The sequence below is a fragment of the Penicillium griseofulvum genome (assembly GCF_001561935.1).
Source record: "Penicillium griseofulvum strain PG3 chromosome Unknown contig_95, whole genome shotgun sequence".
In the NCBI taxonomy this organism is placed as follows: domain Eukaryota; kingdom Fungi; phylum Ascomycota; class Eurotiomycetes; order Eurotiales; family Aspergillaceae; genus Penicillium; species Penicillium griseofulvum.
In genome coordinates, this window is record NW_024467454.1 from 891984 (window position 1) to 913778 (window position 21795).

At 48.6% G+C, this 21795-nt stretch overlaps 6 protein-coding genes across 6 annotated transcripts; 3 read left to right on the forward strand and 3 right to left on the reverse strand.

Moving 5' to 3' along the window:
* Positions 1-230: 230 nt before the first annotated feature.
* On the reverse strand, positions 231-977 carry PGRI_058510 (MARVEL domain-containing protein; the record flags this gene model as incomplete). Its single annotated transcript, XM_040793564.1, has 1 exon — positions 231-977. One exon carries the CDS (start codon positions 975-977, stop codon positions 231-233), a length of 747 nt encoding a protein of 248 aa, XP_040648419.1.
* Positions 978-2351: 1374 nt separating this feature from the next.
* Positions 2352-4178, reverse strand: PGRI_058520 (uncharacterized protein; the record flags this gene model as incomplete). The annotated part of the gene is made up of 3 exons (XM_040793565.1): positions 2352-3244; positions 3297-4067; positions 4163-4178. 3 exons carry the CDS (start codon positions 4176-4178, stop codon positions 2352-2354), a joined length of 1680 nt encoding a protein of 559 aa, XP_040648420.1.
* Positions 4179-6123: 1945 nt separating this feature from the next.
* On the forward strand, positions 6124-8411 carry PGRI_058530 (uncharacterized protein; the record flags this gene model as incomplete). Its single annotated transcript, XM_040793566.1, has 4 exons — positions 6124-6701; positions 6926-7333; positions 7393-7652; positions 7708-8411. 4 exons carry the CDS (start codon positions 6124-6126, stop codon positions 8409-8411), a joined length of 1950 nt encoding a protein of 649 aa, XP_040648421.1.
* A 4193-nt stretch (positions 8412-12604) lies between these two features.
* hexA (putative Woronin body protein HexA) lies at positions 12605-14835 on the forward strand (the record flags this gene model as incomplete). The annotated part of the gene is made up of 3 exons (XM_040793567.1): positions 12605-12688; positions 13238-13590; positions 13857-14835. The coding sequence occupies 3 exons, from the start codon at positions 12605-12607 to the stop codon at positions 14833-14835; spliced, it is 1416 nt and encodes a 471-aa protein (XP_040648422.1).
* A 3534-nt stretch (positions 14836-18369) lies between these two features.
* Positions 18370-19896, forward strand: PGRI_058550 (M28 family metallopeptidase; the record flags this gene model as incomplete). The annotated part of the gene is made up of 2 exons (XM_040793568.1): positions 18370-18447; positions 18505-19896. 2 exons carry the CDS (start codon positions 18370-18372, stop codon positions 19894-19896), a joined length of 1470 nt encoding a protein of 489 aa, XP_040648423.1.
* A 436-nt stretch (positions 19897-20332) lies between these two features.
* Positions 20333-21535, reverse strand: PGRI_058560 (alpha/beta fold hydrolase; the record flags this gene model as incomplete). The annotated part of the gene is made up of 1 exon (XM_040793569.1): positions 20333-21535. The coding sequence occupies one exon, from the start codon at positions 21533-21535 to the stop codon at positions 20333-20335; it is 1203 nt and encodes a 400-aa protein (XP_040648424.1).
* Between the last annotated feature and the right edge of the window lie 260 nt (positions 21536-21795).

The window sequence follows — 21795 nt, forward strand, 5'->3', positions numbered from 1 at the left end:
ATACATGAATTCATCGAGCTACTCTAAAGAGAGCATAATGCATCGTATTGGGAGAACGCCATCCATAAAAATAGGCAGCACTAACACCATGACTCCCGAGCCCAAGTGCCAGATACAAAATAAAATGTAAACCCTATCGAACTCCCCATTTCCATCCAATGCCATCAAGGCATCCATATCAGATCACACTCAACAAGCCCACTATCAAAGCGAGCAACCTCAAGATGAATCTAAATCTGCTCCCCCTTCTCAGCATCAACATCAGAAGCAGCCGACCTGCGACTCTTCAACCAGCGCACCAAAACCCAAGAAGCAGTCATAACCCAGAACCCCAAGTTAATAATATCAATCCAAACAGCATGACGCATCCGATTAATCTTCGACGCATCACCAAGCTCAGCAATAGCAGCATCCACCTTCGCACCCGATCCCTCCACAGGATGAACACCGATATACATCTTCCCAAAGATGCCAAACAGCGTCAACCACAGCACTGTAACAACAAACTCCCACGCAAACTGCGGCAGCAGTAGCGCCGGACCAGCGCCTGATTTGGCTTTGCGCATCACGAATGGCAGGATGAGATGGATTGCTGCGGTGACGGTTGCCAGGAAGGCTGTGACGAGTGCGTAGACCCATTTCGAGTGCCAGATGTGTTTTTCTGAGTGGTCGTGGTGGACGTCTTTGCCGTATAGGCCGATGACTGTTAGGCCGAAGACGAATTGGAGGAAGCGCACGGTTGAGAAGAGCATGAAGGTTATTTTGGCGTTCTTGCTTTGTTCTTGTGGGGGTGATTCGAAGTGCATCGTTGTGCCGGGCGCTGCGCCAGCTGGGTAGCCGCTCATTGGGTGTTGTTCGGGTTCGTAGTTTGGTGGATAGACGCCGGCGTTTTGGTATTTTTGGAGATCTTTCTTGGCTTTGTATTTTTTGGCTTGGGAGAAGCCGAGTTTGAGGAGTGGGATGGCCAAGAAGGACATTGTTGGGATTGTAGGAAAGTGCGGTTCGATATGGCGCACAGCGCAAAGATTATGTGAGGTAGAATTTAATTGCGATGAATTCGAATGAGAGGAAGAGTTCAAATATTTGGCAGACCAGATGCCAAATAAGAAGCTATTATCAAGATTGTATAGCTCGATATGGGAACAAAGAGAAAGTTGCGTTTTCAAAGGTATAATAGGAATATAGAAGAGAACAAAAGAAAGAAGAATGGAAATAGAATGAAAGACGAGTCTGATTTCATCAATGGCGCAGTCAATGGCTCTTCTTTATAGACCGGCCCTATTCTTGTGCTCCAGGCATATTGGTTGGAACTTGAAGACAAAGGCCAATTATTGCTGTTTTCTTGACATCTGCAGCTGATGAAACGAATCTCCTTTGAGCGCGCGGTTCGCCCTGAAGTTTCTCCACTGTGTGCATATCGTCGTCTTTCATCCAAAGACATTGAGTCGGGAACGAGAAGATGAAACGGATAGACTAAAATAGAATGCCAAAAGCCCCTCAAAACACAAGCTAACACAAATCTTACATCAGGCTAGCACCAATTTAGATCTTGCAGAATTGGGGTATTAGTTCGCGCGCGCCAACACGGGTTTGAGATGGTTTCAAGTGAGGTTGCTCGAGGTCCAATCAAAATAGTTCTATTTTTAGCTGAAGTATAGGAAGTATACAACGTTAAATCCAAGTGAATACAGACCCTGCTACTAAGTATCTACCCACTGCCCATTTTCCCGGCCCGAAGGCCTGAAAACCCCACACAAAAGTGCATATTATTGATTAGTCAGTCGATTTATCTTTAGTTTATCATATACCAAGGGGAACTATATATAGACGACTTGGAAGCTAGATTAATATATTATCTTGATATGAACGATCTAGGGACGAGGAGGTACAAAAGCGTAGACTTCCGCATAGGGCCCTAATGAAACCCTAACTTTTGCATAACTAAATAGTATCACTAGTTATAAAACATTACTATTTTTTACTAAAAGTGCTATTCGTTAAGGGGACAAAGGTCAAGAGTTCGGGTGAACAACTGCATTTGGATGGGCTTATCAAGGTGCATTTTATTGAGGTGAGCTGCTAACTTATGTAGCTGCTCCGGAAATCAAGTACATAGGTACATACTACAAAAATGGATATCGGATCATTTCACATCGGATTTAGTACATATCGTTACAATTACAAACACAAGGAACTCCTTCGTCCGATCAGTTGCCATACCAAGATGCTTGAGAGGGGAATTCCTTCCATGCAAAAATCCGAGGACGCCACTCTCAAAACATACCCAACACCCCCTATCCGTAAGAAGAAAAAAAATCGCAAATGCCAACTATAAAAACGTAAAAGATCGACTACGCCGGTCGACTTGCTCCGGAATCCGCAGAACTCTTGATGCCTGGGACAGATGCCGCAATCTTAGGATGATTTCCATTGGGTAGTGGAGGCTTAAGGTTGCTGGGGGACGCAGGGGCGGAAGGTGGGATCGGCGAATTCTCATCATCATCATACTCATGTCCTTGGTATTCATCATCGGGAAGACCCGACCCACCGGCGGAAGAGTGGTCCACCGAAGCGCGGTCGTATCCCTGTTGGTAAGGCTGTGTGCCATTCTTGGATGCGTTCTTTGTCGCCTTCTTGGTCTTGCGACCCTTCATCTTAGCCTTCTCCAAGAGTCGCTTCTTCTCCGCCAGTCGCTTGCGCTCCTTCCGGTCTTTCATCTCATATTGTCGGATCAGGGCTTCGGGTGGAGTCCCGAAGATGCTCTCATACTCACAAAATTCACAAATCCAGATGTCTTCGAGACTTGGGGGATGGTGAAGATTCGTGTATTGTTGTTGGATCTTGCGTTGACGTGCAGACAGTGCGTATATGCTGCTTGGGGACCGTTTCTTCTTGGGGCCAACGGGAGCGGGCTCCCCAGCTTGAGCGGGTGCGTGCGTACCAGGTGGGGCCTGGTGGTTCATGGGGCCAGTCTGTGTCCCTTGTGTGGAGGGTCCCTTCTGTTTTTGACTTGCCGGTCCGAGTGGTGAAGTGGGGGACCGATAAGGGATTGAATAGTTTCGCTGCATAGCCATGCCCTTGGACGAGTCCGACTCACACGTAAAGGTAAATTGTGTCTTGGTCGGAGTGGTATTTTCTTTTTCTTTCTCCAACAGGCTGACATTGCTGGGACCTCGAGGCGGGGAGGAGTGTGTTGCGGCATTGGCGATTGCGGTGGAGATAATTCCCTGGTCAGAAGATTCACCTGGTGCAACAAGTTAGAACATTGTAGGGAAACGGAAGAGGAATATACATACCAGAAGGGCCGGGGGACGACATCAACCCATCCCGCCGATTGGGCGTCCGGGCAGTCATCCATCCATTCTGAGCATTTGGCGACAACGGGTTTCTGCTGCTGCTACGAACAGTAGGACGTCCCAATCGACCTCTCCCAGAACCAGAGATTCCATTTCCCAGAGGAGACGCAGGGTTCCCACTCCCATAATACGCACCAGTAGGATCAGTCGGGGTAGGAACCCGTGCGGGGGTAGAGTTTGCTAAACCCATGCTGGCGAACTCCGGAGACAGCGCAGAGTGGTGTCCTCCCAAGTTTCCGGGTGTAGGTATCTTTCGCTTTTTCTTGTTATTCGTATTCTCAAACGCGTCGTAGCCGTCCCCGGTTGAAGATTTTGTCTGTGGTGTGTCGCGGGGAAAACCATGTGGATTTCCAGACGCGGGAGGTGACATGGAAGGCCTCCGAATAACACCGCTCCTCCGGACAACCATCGGACCGCCTTCATCACCGCTCTCCAACTCTACCGACGTCTCAAATTCATGGGCATCAACCTCTGGTGACAATTCAGTCTCCACGGTCTGCTGCACATACACTTTGGATTCATTCACCGCCTCCTCAGAGTCCGCAGAGACACCATAAAATATTTGAGACGCCGGTGGCGTAGGAGGATAGAACAAAGTGTCGGCAGCATCTGAAGAAAGGCGTGAACGGAGGGTCCGTCTAGGTAAAGGACGGATCAGACGATCGGGGTAAATGGTAGAGGGTGTGTCAGGGGACGAATTGAACACCCCATCTACATGGCATCGTCAGTATTCAGTCAACTCGTTGATCGTCATCTTGAATTGGGGAATTCCCGATCTCATCCGGACCAGATGTCCCTGAACATACTTAATGTAGCTGTCATCATGCAAGATATCCACGCTCGCCATCAACCGCCGACAATGCTAGAAGGATGATATTCCAGCCCTTTGGCTCTATCCTTTTATCCCCCGCCACCGTATTTGCTGTTGAAGAGGCCAATAACCCAAAAAGTTGGGGGTGATGTCGAGGGTCGAATTGAGGGGGTAATGTATTCAATGTCTGTGATCCGCGGTCATGAGCTTCCATTCAATAACGAATTCCCAAGGATTGTATATGCGGTGAGGTCAACATGTAACTTGGGATCAAATCCAATCCCCGCGTTACTCTGCTTTCCACAATCTCGGGGACACGAATATCGACCTACCCACAAAATAGTGCTATTACTCAGCACCTCACAAATTCAAGGTCGGTATAGGATCCAAAGTTAGAGGTGAAGCAAAACCTGAACCTAGATCCAGTGCTAGAGTCAAGGCAAGGGAATAACTTGAATAACTAATTAAGAGGGGTTGAGGGATATGAAGAGAAAGAGACAAGTCACGGGAGTTTAGAAATCACGCTAATCTACTTTTGGAAATACTGCCTATGACTTCGGCGCGAACTGGCATTACCCAACATATGACTCTGAAAAACTTCTCTGCAGGCCAGACACCTAGGGAGTACATATTTGGTGTATCTTCTATGACCAGGGACTGCATATTTGGTTATCGATCTACATGATACTATTGCACTGATGGCTTCGACTTGGGAAAAAGAGATCCTGCTCTCCGATCTTCAGATCGGTATTCCTGGTACCTGAACTCACAGGGGAAACAGCATCTAAGAGCTAATGTGAAGAACTACTTGAATGTGGTCCATAGATTTGCTGATTATACCGTTAACTGCAGCCCTAACTTATGCAACGAACCTCAATCGGTTATGATACGAACTATTGAACCCCTCGAACCTCATTTCGCCTTTCCTACCACCAACACACCTTGGAGTACGTTTCGGAGGAATAACTACAAACTACATCATCTAGATGTTCGGAAGAATCGATGCCATAAGTTTCAACTCGCGCCTAGACCAAAGTTGTCTTGCCGGCACCGAAAACGGGTTCGGGTTTGACTCGGAATGGGAGAAACAATCGGTACAGAACATGGTCCAGATATACAAACTTAAGACAAAAGGAATCATTATGTATATTGGCCATTCCTATTATTCCTAGCACTTAGGCAGATTCAAGCGTCGGATTTTGCGGCTTAAGCGTCCCAAGGCCGTTTAAGCGTGGGAGACCTTTTTTTTACCACTTTCGACAGTGCTCTTTGCGTTGTTTCCCCTAGGAGACATATCATCGGCTTTCAGAGAAAAACGCCAGTAGCACTATACAGTATTGGATGTTTTTCCTTGTTCCCTAGCTAGCTTTCTTGGGCTGGTAAGCCTCTCTGGTTGGTTTATCCTGTTGTGGTAAAAAAGCAACTCCCAATAGTTATGGGGCCACAAAGCCATTATAAACTGTAAATATTTGGGTTGAAAGAACAGCAAATTATAGGAGAAAGAAACTTCATTAAAGTCCTCTGTAGGCAATGGGGGAAAAAGAAATGAAACACGAACGGCATGAGTGGTAAAAGATTCGCGCGTCGAAGAGGCGTCGAGAGCGGGGAAACCGGCGATTGGATCTTTTGGAGTCCCATTCCGGCACTTTTCTCCTTCTCTTCTTCCTCCCCGCCATTACAAGGAATCATTTCTCGGACTATGTAGTCATCGGGCTCTTCATCGAGCCTTGTGACAACTTTATACAGATCTGCGATTTTCAATTGTCCTGCTCCTTTTGACTTAACTCTGCACACTTCCCAAGAGCTCTCAATCGCGCGCGAGAGCTCCCTCGCAAACGGCTTTTTTCTCGAGTGCTGAAACCACACCAGCCAACGCCTTAAAAATCTGCTGATTTTCCCTAATCTGACCTTCAGAGCTCTTTTATACTCTCTCACAATCCTCAACCCTCCCCCACCATGACTCCTCGTCGCTCCTCTCGGGCTCGCACATCCCAGCCCTCTCCTGCCCTCCCACAACACACCAACTCTTCCTCCAGCTCCTCAAACTCACTTACTCGAGAGAGAAGCACTCGATCAAATCATAAAAACCCTTCTCCTCACGAATCGACTAGCCACCGCTCTCAGTCCATCGATGATGCTGAGGGTGGCTCGAAAGACCTTCCACATACGCGGCAGCGCCAGCGCGCTCACGACGACGATGATCCACCCCGTGAAGAAGATGAGGATGACCTAGATGATGAGGAGGAGGAAGTAACTCGATGTCTCTGCGGTCAGCAAGATTATCCGGGATTGCCTCCTTCTCGTCGCGAGGCCCTCGGTCGCGGCACCATCAAGCTGGAGTCGGGACAAGTTCCTGCTGATCCATCTGATCCTATGTCAGATGATATTGGGAGCATGTTCATCCAGTGTGACTTGTGTAAAGTCTGGCAACATGGTGGTTGCGTTGGAATCATGGACGAGGCAACGAGTCCTGACGAATATTTCTGCGAGGAGTGCCGGAAGGATTTGCACAAGATCAAAGACGAACCTCAAGGGTGAGTGAAACCCCGTTATCATTGAATTGTACTCGGCCCTACATACTCGTACAGTTACGATTATCTATATGTCGGTGGTTGTGCTTTCCTGTTGCTGCTTGGAGGGGCTGTTTTTCTGACGCAGTTTCGCGCATAATCACTTCCCCAAGCAGCTATACATTACAAATGACTACTATATGTTACTATATAGAATGTGTTGATGAGTAATACTGACAATCCCGCAGACAACGCTCCTCCACCTACCTTCCTGTTGCACCAGAATCTGTGCTGCCGCCACCTCCACCTCCACCACCACCCCCTGCCCCAACCCAGGCCCCCTCAGTGCCCGAGGTACCTGAGGTCTCTGAAGTACCAGTTATACCAGCTGCTCCGGCGGTAGCCCCGTCCCCTGGTCCGTCCTCTCGTGCCTCGTCGAGGGATATATCACGGCGTTCCAAGGACCCCAAATCGCGAAGCAGCGAGAGTGCCGCTGCGCACGCCAAGCGACGATCAACAATGAACAGCCGGGATGCTGCTTACGATGAAGAAGAATTGATTCGACGCGCAATTGAGGAGAGCAAGGCCGAGACTAAAAGCAATGCGGATGAGACGGACACACATCTCGGCAAGCGAAGTCGAAGTGACAGTGTAACGTGCGTCTTCCCAGGCAAAACGGCATTGGCTCGAACAATGTGGCTGACTAGTTACCTAGGAACAGAGAACGAGCGAAACGTCCGCGAACTACTTCACCCTCGCCTAGTGCTGTCTCGAAGCATAGCAATGTAGCATCTCACCCGCCTTCTGATGATGAGACAAAACAGAAACCTGCAGTCAACGGGACTCGCAGACAGAGAGCTACGTCTCGAGGCCAGCTTGATAAAGAGCCCGGGAACGACCCCGATGAGGGCGAAGCGGAGGCTCCTGAAGCGGCACATCGTCGGAAAGAACGATCAAACCGGCGCAAAGGAGATGGTAGGTTATACAGTCCCAGTGTACAAATCGTGGCATCCTAACACGGCCTTTACAGAATCCGAGCACGAAATCGGTTCCCCGACCAAGACAGTACCGCCAGAGCCTGAGCCATCCCAAGCAAGCCCTAACACCCCTACCCCGCAAGAGCCCACACCTGTTCGACCGTCAACTCGCAAGTCCGGGCGACCTCCCGCTCGTCGCGGTCGTGTTGGACGAAACCAATATACAAAAGACCGGGACACCAATGGGAATGGAGATGGCGGGTATATGGCGAACTCGCCTCGCCGCGGTCAGTCACACGAAATCGGCGGAGAGTCCCCTCGAGTTGGCTACAGCGGTGTTAACGGAGCACACATGAATGGTGGAGAGTCAGGACGGCCAAGCAAGCCGCGCCACATGCACCCTCAGCGAACAACGATGAACGAGATGAAACGCCGAGTAGCAGCTATCCTGGAGTTTATCTCGCGCATGCAAGTGGAGATGGCCGTTGCCGGCGAGAACTCTACACCTACGGGCAACGGTGACCGGGCCCAGGGCCTACTTTTGAAGAGCATGGTCGATCAGATTGACAGCGCCATGCCATCTACACGCAGCGACGGCGGTGAGTCCGGCGCCGCAACCACAGACGGCAGCTACGGCGAGTCGTCGACGAACCACGAAAGGGATTTCAAGGATCTCAGCAGCGTCGAAATGATGGACGTGCTCACTCGCCATCTGCTCAAGTGGCAGCAGGAGTACGGCAAATTTGGAGAACGGTAGTCTCCCCCACGACCGCAAAGCTGGTTTCACTCTTCTTCTCCCTCCATCTCATCTTTTGAGCTTATCCGCTGCTTCGCACCACGATACCCATCTTAATTTGCTTTTCTCGTCCTATCGATGTACACTAGCTAGACCTCATCTCAGTTGCTTTTTACTCTTTTTTTTTTATCTTCTCCATGTTATTCCATACTGGTCCGGCGTCATGATCATACTGGAAAACAAGGATGTTATGTACCCAGTGGCGACTTATCGTCTTGCTTGGTTCCAAGGTTTCATTGCCCATGTTATATTTCTATCTGTCTATTTGTGATCCATGCTTTGCTATGACTAATATGTCTTGCTGTTTGGCACGATCATTATTTTTGGAAGTCCTCTTCCTCTCTGGCTTTTCCTTGTGTCTTTTCTCGTTTGGGTGCCTGGGTTTGATTTTTGGTGTTATGGGAAAAGTCAGGGCCTACATATGGCTGCGTGTTTATTCGTAAGAAACTTTTCTCTTTCTCTAGTGGGAATAGTATCACTACTCTTCTGTCCGTTACTGATATTCAAGGTCTTGGGAAGGGTATTCCTTGCCAGGTATGGAGTACATTGTACGTAGATACCTTTCTTATCTATGGGAGAAACACTGCATGTGGTTTAAAGCCCAAGAATAATAATCAACGTATTAACAAATCAAGTGCCGAGGTATCATTCATGGACATCTTCCTTGAACCTATTAACAGGTTGCCAAATAACTTTGAATGTTGCACTTGGTATCATATATAAGACCGAACCGCCGACTATATTTAGAGTCAAACTACAGCTCGGTTACCTTCCCACTGCCTTTGAATATTACACCATGGGTTCAGAATTGGGTATGAAGTATGTATTGTATAGATCTATTTCAGCCTTTGTAAATGACAAACGGGGTTTCTTATTTCTCGTAGAGGCATCTGGGTGGGATATGTCGAGATGAGCTCCAACAACCTACCAACCCAAAGCCACCGAGGCAAGGTCTAGATTACTTGGTTAGCCAGGTCAATTATTATTATTTATATGAAGTCTTGAACGTTTTTTGAGCCTATATTTGATTGTCTATGAGCTGGGTTTGTATAACTACCATCGTGCTTTTCACTTCTTTGCCCAATCTGGCCGCACGGAACCTGTCTTGCAGCTGCTTACTAGTAGGTATATAGTATCACACTGTAATATTTCATATTCGTTGATCATGAATCCAGGGCATAGATAATTCCCGTATATATGGTGCTCGGAAGTGAATTTATATGAACACAAGATGCACCCATACATTGCGAGAATAATCATTGAGGACGAGGTGATAATCCAATGTACCGCATTAAAAATTTGCATTTGTCTTCTACTAACCGGTTCCTTTCAAGATTTTGCAAGAAGCCAGAAAACCCTAATGATAGCAGAAATAGACAGCAGATGCGACAGTGTCCTTGTCGGCGCAAAACCGACAACATATGAAGGGTAGAAAACGAAGACTTCCAACAACACATGAAGACCCAGAAGATTCAATACTTGCTGATCAGCAGGGGCCAGTACTTGAGCCAGACATGCCCCAGCCGCAAATAATGGGAAAATTTCGACCAAGGAATGATGGGCGGACATGAGACGCAGTGGGAGACCCTCCATATTCCCGCGATGCTTCCGAGGATGATCGTTATCAAGACCTTGCGGTCTGGACATGGCTTGCCCGGCAACGGAGAAAGAGCCGCTGCCGGCAAAGGTCCAAAATGCGTATATAACAGCGAGCGCAGGAATTACACGACTAGACGCTACATCGCTGCCAACGGTGCAGTCGATTACGGTCTCGACGAGCTTTTGGACTGTGCTCTCGGGCTTTGTGATTGCGGCTGCTACGGGTGCGAGTGCCTTCCTTTTGTTAGTATGTACCATATCCAATCATGAGGGGTACTGACTAGGTAAATTGGTCCAGTTGCGGCGAGAAAAATGCCGGCAGGGTTGTTTCTTGATGCCCGGGACCAGGGTCTGTGTCAGCATACACATGCATCTTGCTGGCGAGAGGTATAGTATGAAGACTCACATGCCATTAGACATGATGTCGTGAAGAATGATATAGACTTCGTGGTGATTTTAGATGGGTGGATCAATCGGGATATGGATGTCGTTGACAGTGGAGGTGGTCTTTTTATATCAACTCATTCAGGGGTTATTAGGTAGGGAAGATCCTTTGTTGTTCTCAAGCCGAGGGATCGGGTAGCATATGTCTAATGCGGGGTCCATGGATCACCATTCCGACTCAATTCCCACTACAATATCATCAAACCTGTTACTATATCAAGAAAGGGAGATACTCAGATACCGGTGTGTTGAGGCGGCTGTGAGCTAGTCGGATGTATTATTCAATGGTGCAATGTACACTCAGGCATATGCGTACAGCCCAAAGCCATGGGATAGAGATACAAGATACAGCATAGGTATCCCGGAGCCATTCCGATGAACCGGAAGCATGCCGATCACTGAGTGCCATCCGGGCTACAGCTTCTCAAAGAGAATAGTTTTGCTTGGATCCGAAAAAGGATTACGAGCACATTTGGAGGTGATCAATTAGCTACAAAGTCGACAACTGCATCATATATGGTTCATACGCCCCGTGCCCTCCAACATTATCATCCACGGACTAGTTCCCCAATCAGTTTGGAGAGAAGACGGTGACACAGCGCGGGAAACTGGCAAGTTCGTGGCTCTTGTCTGTTGCTCCTCGTTACACTAGGGCTGTCAGGTCTCGCGGACGAAAGATATCAGCTCGTCTTTTTTAAAAAGATATCCCAGCATGTTTTCTCATAGAACGAGGAACCCATCTTCAGCCATTCCGCGAGACGAGGCTATATTCATATATGAGAAGAATTAATTGGCATGTTCGAGGAACCAGGCAACCATGGCCAATTATTAAGATCCTAACAAATGAGTTTCATATGTTTTACTTTCATGGACCTGCATATCTATGGATGCCGTCACATCCTAGTGACCGAGGTGTCTCTTCCCCTGGGGGTGTACCAACAACACTCGAGTCTTCGGGTGTTTGGCTATTTCAGCCTCAATTTTCCAAAGATAATGTTTTCATGTCGCAAGATGGTTATTGGGAAGATAATACATCCCAATGGACAATCGATAGCAAAATAAGTTGCTTATAGTAGTGTTTCACAATCAATTGCAATCCTCCAAGTTACGCAATGATTACTTCACTTTCTGAAACCATTGTACAAGTAGGATAGATAGTTACTTCAGTACTGATCTCCCTAAGCTTCTGGCTACCAACATAAACCGTCTGCCCCTAAAATTATACCATTATGCAGGTGAATCTCTAGCTCAGTTGACCCTAGAAAGAGTGGTGATCTAGTCCATACTCCCTGAGGTACTGAGAGACACCAACAGCACAAAAGGAAGAACGGTAGAGCTGTGCAACCAGCCTTGGAGGGCATAGAACAATTGGAGGTACAGGCATGTTGTACGAACTTGCTAGGACTGTTGAAAAAAAACGTATTCGGTGCTCCGTACCCCGTACTGCGAAGATATCTTTATATTACCATTTCAATGTTGCAAACTGAGGACTCTTTGATTTCTACATACCCTTTATCCACTACTCCATAGTCTGTACGGAGTATTCCTAATTGTTGGTCAAGGCTGAATTTTTGGAAGTCCACTTATATCCCGCTGGTCGACAATAATTGGTTCCCGCCCCCATGGGAAATTGTACCATGGTACTCCATACGGAGAACCCCGTGAAAAGGGGCATATCAAAATTATCCTGGAAGGTAAACAACTCCATTTGACGAGATCCAATGACGATTGGACTCGAGCCAAGTCACGCGTCGGATACTCTTCAGATGTTTCATCATGATGGTGGAACAAAAGTACTAAAATTACCGTTATGTGAGACACATTTCCCAGCCTCTTTTGCGGTAAGAGGGTCTAGACATGAGCTGCATGCGCTGGCTGGCGCCTCACAGTGGTTGGGCTGGGGCTGGGGACCCAAAGGAGGGTCGAAAGAGCTTGATGAATCATTTTTCAATGCAGTGAGCTGTATTGGTATGGTATCAATATCTCGTAGCCTGTAACATGCGTCAGGTATGGGCCAATGGCTGCCTGGCAAACGCCCAGTGGTAGAATGGAAAGCACAAGGGCACATCTTAGGCCGAGGGAATCACAGTAACCGTGTCTCCGCAACCCCAATGCAATTGTGCCGATGTGATGGAGCCAAACGCGATCGGCGCCAAGAGGATCCAGATGTCCGATTCGACCCGGAGGTTGCCATGGTGATAAAGTCGGTGGCGTAGCGACAATACGCGCAGGCTGGCCAGCCCCCCATGTGAAAAGGCCCGATGCGTATCGCACTTCGGGGTATCCATCAACGGAGATAATGCATTCCTAGAGGGCTTAGATTGATTTACTAGGGGAAGAAAGAAGAGAATTCAATTATCAGACACATTGTACAGTTCTAATTGGACAATTCAAATACCATAAGAGAGACAGTAAGGAGAAGAGTGAGCCTCGGTGATCAGCGGAGAACCCAAACCGGCAAGGCGGCGTAAACAAATATCTGGCATAAATAAACGTGATGCTCGCCAACTGCGCTGCCCTCTTTCTTCTTCTTCTTCCATTCCTACGATCTAACATTCTTCATCTCTTAAGCTTATCTTTTCCCCTCCATTCCAATCATCTACCTATCTCTTGAAGGAAAAAAAGATCTTCTTTTTTCCCCTCCCCCACCTCGAGAAAGACTTCCCTTTCAAGTCTTTTCTTGTTTAGTCTTTCGAGTTGTTTAACGACAGTTCGAAAGGCATTCGAGAAGAGACGCTTAAAAGTCCGTCAATCTGGACTTTGACGCCCGTGTCCCAATCCCCTTCAGTGTCTTCCCGTCGTCGTACCGGAGTGACGCTGTCTCTGAAACTACTCAGACTAGAGTAGAGGGAGAAGTCAATTTCGATCGTACTTCGCGCGCCGAACGGGAAGATACTCGAAGTTCCGCTCCCCTTCCTGCTCCTGTTCACGGAAAGGAAGAAGTCGAGTTTCGTGTTCAAGCAGAGCGTTCGCGCACTCAAGAAGAGCACCCTCAGTACACGCAGCAGCCGCAGCAGTACTCGCAGTCGTACTCGCGTCAGCACCAGCACCAGTCTTCGCACGACTACGCCCCTGAAGTCGAGCTTACTCGTGAACGGTATGTAATTGTTTTTCCTGGTATTGGTTTTGTACTTTTTGTTTTACCCCCAGCCTCCAGAGATCCACACTTGTGAAAGTGGAGACCTGCAGCTGAACTACCATTATTTGTTGTGAGATCTCCTATCTCGGTTTAGATTGGTTACGGATTTGGTCGGGGACTAAAATTACGTGTCATCAAAACCTGATCCACTTCAATTAGCGGTGACCCGTCTTGTTTTGTTTATATGTTTATGGTACCCGTGCATGTGGGCTGACCTTTCTTAGCTACCCCAGTTACCAACAACCTTCTGTCGACTACGAGGACCGTTCTCAAGTCTACGATAAAGTCGTCGAGAATCAACTCGACCTCACTGAAAGAGACTACCGTCAGCGTACCTCTCCCTCCTACGACCTCGACGTCTCTTACGACCGTCGTTATCGTCAGCCCGTAGACTCCGCCTACGGTTACCAATCCGAGTCCGTCGACGTTTCGTACGACCGGATTTCCCAGCCCCAGACCGACTCTTACAAGGAAGACGACGTCTACCTTCGTGAAGTTCAGCCCCGTGCTCGTTACTCCACCCCATCCCAAGTAAACGTCTCTCAGTCCACTACCCGTGACACCGCCCCCTCTCGCAAAATGGGTTACTACGACGACGAAGGCCAGTACCACTCTTTCCGCCGCGGCGTTGAGCGTGCTGCCGACCGTGTCCTGCACCCCTTCTCCCACTCTGAGCATGCCGAGTCTCACGCTGGTGAGGTCGCTGCTCCCCGTGAGAACGTCCGCATTGTCGAGCCCCGCAACCGCGGCACCACTGGCGAGACTGTCCCCATCCCCTGCCACTTCATCCGCGTCGGCGACATCCTGATCCTTCAGGGCCGCCCTTGCCAGGTGATTCGCATCTCGGTCTCCCCCCAGACTGGCCAGCACCGCTACCTCGGTGTCGACCTCTTCACCCGCAAGCTGCAGGAGGAGTCCAGCTTCGTCGCCAACCCCTCTCCCTCCGTGGTTGTCCAGACCATGCTCGGCCCTGTCTTCAAGACCTACCGCATCCTGGACCTCCGTGATGATAACCGTCTCGTCGCCATGACCGAGAGTGGTGATGTCAAGCAGGGTATCTCCGTCATCTCCCAGGGCAACCTCTTCAAGCGCATCGGCGATGCCTTCGCTGAGGGCCGTGGTTCCGTCCGTGCTCTCGTCATCAACGATGGTGGCCGTGAGCTCGTCGTCGACTACAAGGTCATCCACGGTTCCCGTCTGTAAATTTTTTTTCTGGGTTTCTCCTAGAGGGGGTCTGGATACGGTTGTCCCTCATCGATGGTGTGATGAATAGTTATTTGTTTCCTTTTCCTTTTGCCTGTGTGATTTAATTTTCCTTTGTATGACGATCTCATGTATGCAACTCTTTGTGTGCTGGTGAAAACTTGAATGGATTTATCTGTACTCAATTAGCCTTGACTTCCTTGTAACTAGTAGCTCATAATGCAAAAATCGGGGCCAGGTCCACACCTTCTGTACTCCGCTTTTGTGCTTTTCTGTCTCATATTGAAGTTGGGCAGTAACCCATCACGCATATATTATTGGCTTGGCAAAAAAAAATCAAGCCGCATTTTGCCTCTGATATTCATTCAAGTTAAAGCGTAAATATGTTCAAGAATGAGTCATTCTCTTTTGCTCATGTTGTTGTAGTAAGTGGAAATATAGTTACCATAGATCTCGGGTCTCGGGTTATATATTTCACAACCATGGTAGGTCCCACGACGTCTCCACGCTGACCATTGGCACGTCCGACCATTTCCAAGGGTTTTCGACTTTTCTATAGATCTGTATACAATTAATTACACTCCACCTTGTAAATCGTGCTCTGTATTGAGAATTGCCTTCCCATCCTAGACCAAGCGGATGGTGTACTGGGCACATGGTCCCTATGTTGTACATAAACCTCATCAAGATTCTAATTCCTGTTCCATTCGCATCCTACAAACTAGTCATACTTTGTAATAGCTTATATGGCTCAGCCGAGCACTATAATAGCACCAGAGAACCTATTCTACACAGCCTAAATAGAAGAAACCGATTGCCCAGAACACCCTGCAGGATATGCATATTTGACGCCCACACAAACATAACTGTATGTATCAATCAAAAATCATCGATCGCAAGAGGCGATTGGAACAAGGAAGCCGCTACCGCAGTAGGGTACATAAGGGAGGTACCATTATAGTAAGCTAGAAAGTCAATTCTTCCAAGCGAAAGCGAATCATAAATGAGTTTTAAGTGCCTATTCTCGAAGCCGAAAACGACCAAACCTTATCTTCACATCTGTTTTCTTTTACTTTCATGGTGATCATCTCCTTCCACATTGCTTGCTCTTACGATCCTAGAATTTTAATAGGGCTTTCGTTCCCTTTCTTGAGTGGCTTCTTAGGACTAAGCTGTCATCTACTTGATTCATGCAATATCATCTACTAGGATAAGCTACGCTTTTTGGCCATGGGATACTGTTGCACTATGCGCAGGCTGATTGCACAGACAGTTTTCGCACTTACATCGTGCTTCGTACAAGGCTCGAAAATGGGGCCCAATAATGGAGAGCGGGTCAACAGCTTGGCCTCCCTGAAATATGGAGCCGTAGCTTTTGATCTTTTGCTTGTTTAGTGCCTTAGTGCCTCTGAGTGCTTAATCAAATGTCATACATAGACAAGTCGTTTGCACAACAAAGCCGGTTCCCGTCTTTTTTTTTTTTCTTTCTTTTTTTTGCAGACCTATAAACTTGACACGGCATTACGAGATCATGACTTACTGGACCAGCCTCCCCGCGCTCCACTTCGAGCTATGGGCATCCATCGCATCATTATCTATCCAATGCCGACATAAATTCATACCGACTGGTATGTAACTAATTCAACAATAAATTGCTTCACCGCCTCAATTTGGTCCTCTTATCTGCCAGCCCACTCAACGTAGAAGTCTTGCGCGAAATCGCTGCCCACGACAAGTTCCACCACAGAGTAACGGAGCTCTTTGGCGACGAGGAGAGGTTGCCTAAAACCCCACAGCGATTATTGGAAAACAACGAGCGACACGCACTACTGTCAGGCGAGAACACGCCCAAGCTATTTCCTCTAGGAGAGGATCGTGGAGTGACATAAATCCAAGGAGGAAAATGGGGGTCGTATGTGGTTTAAGGATGCTTGCGAGAGAACCTTGAACTATCTTAGGCGGAGGAGCAGAGACGTCGACAGACCCGACCATGTTGCGCGCCGAGAACGGGGTTTGCCCCAGCCTCCCCTAAGGGAGTGCCTAAGAGTCATCAGCACTTACTATGTTAGCAAGAAGCTGTCCTTGCCGATAATAGTGATATGCACGTATTTTTATGCGGTACCAAGCAGTGTCCTGCGCTAGAAGAGTCATTATCACACCCGCAGCCCATCGCCATTTCTTCGTCCGCTGAACCCGACCCCTATGATCCACGCTTTCCCTAAATGAGCCCAATTATTTTATTCTGCCGGATGGCTCCTTCCCACTCTTATCCTGATCCTGCGACTGCGTAAGAGTGGAACGAATACCCCGAGATCAGAGGATGGTACTGTTGGTTTCGCACGACGAACAACGATTCATATGCTCCTAATAACTAAGTTCTGTTTCTGAGCTGGTTATGACTTCTAATCATCTCTCGTTTGGGATACACTGTACGATTTTCGACTAGCTCTGGGAAGGCCACGACAATCTCGCCGTCTTGACATTGCCATGCCCATGAGCGAAGAACTTGATGAAGACCTCGGTCGATGCTGGTGATTCTTCTTGACAAGACCGCTGCGTCGCGGACTCGGTGAGGGAAAAGATATGTAGGATTTTAGGTCGTATACGACAGTCATGAGCAATTCGTAAGATGACGAGGCCGGCTACACAGACTGACCGTCTGATCCCATTACAGAGCATTGTGCCTGTGGAAATGTCGCCGAGGCTGCGCCACTTCGAACCGTCCCGCTTCCTAGTCTCGCAGTCTCGTAATCTGACATTATCTTCTTCTTCACCGCACTGCCAAAATCCGTTCCTTTGCGCTTAGCATGCTAGAGTTCATAGACGGTGGAGACTGGCACGGAATGTTGGAAGGTATGCCCAAAATGATACACAAGAACATGCTGAGAGTTTGAGATGTCACTGCAAGGCCGAAGGTTGGATTGTTATGATCTATGAGATTAGAGGGGGCTAGTGGATTGAAGAGGCGCATGTTTTCATCTATGGTGCGGGGAAGACTATATTTCACGGAGTATGATTGTTGGAGTTATAATGCTCAACTCGGAGTCAAGGACGGATTTGAACCTAAATTTGAATGCCCTAATGCAGATTGGGACGATGTGATTAGGATGTGATTAGGATGGACATTGCCAAGGACGCCTACTAAGCGCTACGGGGGACTCCGTACGGGTAAATAAATTTGTCTTCAGGTCCGCTATGCTTCTAGATAACAATTTCAAGGCACAATAAGCGCAACCCCCCACAACCCCGCAACTCCCGTGGCCTGTTATCACTTGGCACTGTAACCTCAGACTTCGTATTTACAGGTGCCGTCGGGGCTCCGCGTGCAGGATACCAGCCGGCCCTATAGAATTGCTTCCTCCTCTGCCAAGTACAGCAAGCCAGAGTCTTGGCATATCCCTTGGGCCCTGCCAATCATGCACCATTGCAATTTATCATCGCGTGATTCAGGTGGTCACCGACAAGTCCGAAGAATAGGTATAAAAGCTAGCTGCCCTTGACTCAGAATAGTATCGATTCGCGCATTACTTGACGATGAAGTTACTTTTGTTGATTACACACCTGTCCGTGGCCTTGGCTGCCGCTGGTCGGAGGAAGCCCCTAGTTTCACCGGTATGTATGCATGGTATATCTCGGCCGTCGTTATTAGGTAGTCTGACTTTTTTTTAGGATGATTTCCCTTCTGATATTCGACTGAAAGACCTATTGAAGGGGGCCAAACATCTTGAGGATCTCGCCTATTCGTATCCAGACCGCAATCGCGCCTTTGGCAGTGCGGCACATAACGATACTGTCGACTTCCTCTATCGCGAGTTGAAGAAGACTGGCTATTACAATGTGTACAAGCAGAAGCAGGTGCACACATGGACTAGCGCGGAGACTGAGCTGACGCTCGACGGCAAGGCCATCGAAGCAACCGCCATGACATACAGTCCCAGCGTTGATGTTGCTGCAGAGGTGGCAGTTGTCTCCAACCTCGGATGCACTGCAGCGGACTACCCGGCCGAAGTGGCTGGTAAAATTGCCCTAGTTAAACGTGGAGAATGTACTTTCGGAGAAAAGGCGTTGATGGGTGGTGCAGCCAAGGCTGCAGCAGTACTTGTTTACAACAACGAGGCAGGCACTGTTAGTGGAACACTGGGTGGACCATCCGATGATTATTCTCCCATTGCAGGAATCTCTGATGTTGACGGCAAGACCATTCTCGATGCTGCCGGGAAGGGCGCCGTGACTCTTGACTTGATGATCGACGGCAAAATCGAAAATCGCACTACATTCAACGTGATTGCAGAGACAAAGGGCGGTGATCACAATAACGTTATCTCATTGGGAGGTCACACCGACTCTGTCAATGACGGCCCGGGCATCAACGATGATGGATCTGGAATCATCGGTAACCTCGTGGTAGCAAAGGCATTGACACGGTACCATGTCAAGAATGCTGTGAGATTCTGCTTCTGGACCGGAGAGGAGTTCGGCCTGCTGGGCAGTGAGTACTACACCTCGCATCTGACCGCTGAGGAAAACATGAAAATCAGACTGTACCTCAACATGGATATGATTGCCTCGCCCAACTACGCACTCATGGTCTATGATGGCGATGGAGACGCTTTCAACGCGACTGGACCAGCAGGTTCTGCTGAGATCGAGCATATGTTTGAGGAATACTTCAAATCCAAGAAGCTGCCGACCATTCCCACCGAGTTCGATGGCCGATCTGACTACGACGGTTTCATCTCTCGTGGAATCCCCGCCGGTGGACTTTTCACTGGTGCTGAAGGCGTTAAGACCGAGGAGGAAGCAAAACTTTTCGGAGGCGAAGCAAATGTAGCCTACGATGTGAACTACCATGCCGCTGGAGACGACTTCACCAATCTCAATCACAAGGCCTTCCTCATTAATACCAAGGCTACGGCTTACGCTGTCGCGAAATACGCCAACAGCCTTCGTGGGTTCCCTAAGCGGAGTCCACCACCCGCCGAGGTCACTAAAAGAGCACCCCGCTCGCATGCTCACACCCCCAAGAAGGCTGGTTGCTTCCACTCTCGGGTTGAGATCTAATTGGTTCACCTATTACCGATCCCCAATGTTGATATAAAGAAGCATTCAGTTCAATCTATCTTTCTGTGATCCCAATTGTCTACAACCTCGAGTGTATATCGCATACTATTCCGTTAAATATGGGCTTTTCGGTCAAGAGTAGAGAATAGTATGTAGCAGGTGCAGAACTGAGGAGAATGTACTATCTGTATGGTATCCAAGGCACATGCTTCTAACAGAAGACTCTAGCAGCCGTGAAATACAAGACATCAGTCATGTATGAAGAAATCGTGTTTCTCTTCCCTGGCTTTCCAGTATTCTATCTCGTCTCTTGTTTGAGGAGTCGACTTTCTTCCTGGTTTCACCAAACAAGCACTCCAGCCGCACATCACCCCTTACCCAGTGCGGAAGTTCAAGGGCTGACTCCTTTGAATATTGCCTTATCAATTATAAGAAACTAATCCCGCAGACCTCCGATCAAATCCAAGATCGCGCGCGCCACCTCCTCCGGACTTTCCTGAGGTGTCCAATGCCCAACCCCATCCACCAACCGAAATATACGCAGGTCAGCGCACGAAACCCCGTTTTTCATTTTCTCGATGGCACCAGGCTCCTGATAGTTACCCCAGTCCAACTTTCCTGAAACAAAAGCACAAGGCGGCTCGAGCTTCTTCCCAGCAAAGATATCAAAGTCCTTCGTATACCGGCCCCCAGCAGCAGTACGAACACGATACCAATTTAGCCCACCTTGATATCCTGTGCGACCATACTCACCCGCATAAACAGCAAGCTCCTCATCCGGTAGCCACGAATGCGAGGCTAGACCGCCGGACAACTCGTGCTCCATATCGCGCGCCACTGTCGCAGGCATAGTATCATTCAACGGCATGATATAGTACCCGGGTAGCTGAACCAGGTCGTCTGCAGACCATTTCCCGAGCGGATGTGGGCGATTGCCCGACCACGAACCGCTCTTTAGATGAAAGTATCCCCGCAAGAAGCGATGCATTTCCTCAGTTCCCAGATCCGACATTTCAGGCCCAGCCTCCTTAGTTGAGTAATACCACTTATAATGCTTCCGGTCCAGCTCTGCAAGTGCCTCATGGATCCCCACCGCAGTAGCAGACCCCTCAGCACCGCCCGCACCCGTATCAGACCCACCTGCCGCGGCATCCGCATTCGCCGTATTAAACGGTAAATCTGGGGCTCCGTTGAACGGATGGCTCATAAGCGCCACGCTCTGGAAGAAATCTGGTCGCATTATGGCGCACATGGCTGCCGATACAGCACCACAGTCGTGACCTGCGACGCATCGCACGGAGCGGTAGCCTAGCGCGTGTACGAGGAGCACAATATCCCGCACCAGGCTAGATAACGAGAAAGTCGCCAGGTCGACGTCCTCGTAACTGCGCGTGTCCCAGCCTGTGGTGCGGCCAAAGCCGCGTTGGTCTGGGGCTACGGCGTGGAAGCCTGCAGCTGCTAGTTTGGGGAGGACGCGACGCCATGAGTAGGCTATTTCTGGGAAGCCGTGGAGGAGGAGGATTAATGGCTTGTCGTTTTTCGGGGTTTGGCCGGCTTCTAAAATGTGGATGTTTAGATCGTTGGTTTGGATGTTGCGGCTTGTTATGCCTGCGGGGAGGGGGAGGGGTGGAAGAGTCATGGTTGAGATTGTAATCTAGATAAAATGGAATAGTATATGGAATATATGGGGAAATTATGGCAGAAATATGAATCTACACATATATATGGAGTTATTGCCTAGTTTTATACCTGCTGTACATGTGAAGATAATATAAACAATTGCATAAAAACCTCAAGGCGGTAAAGCCAAGTTCTTGTGCCTGACCCATCAAAAGTCATGACGTTCCTCTCGATCTCGGATCTGTCTGGATCTGCCTAGACTTTAATCTTTTTTTTCCT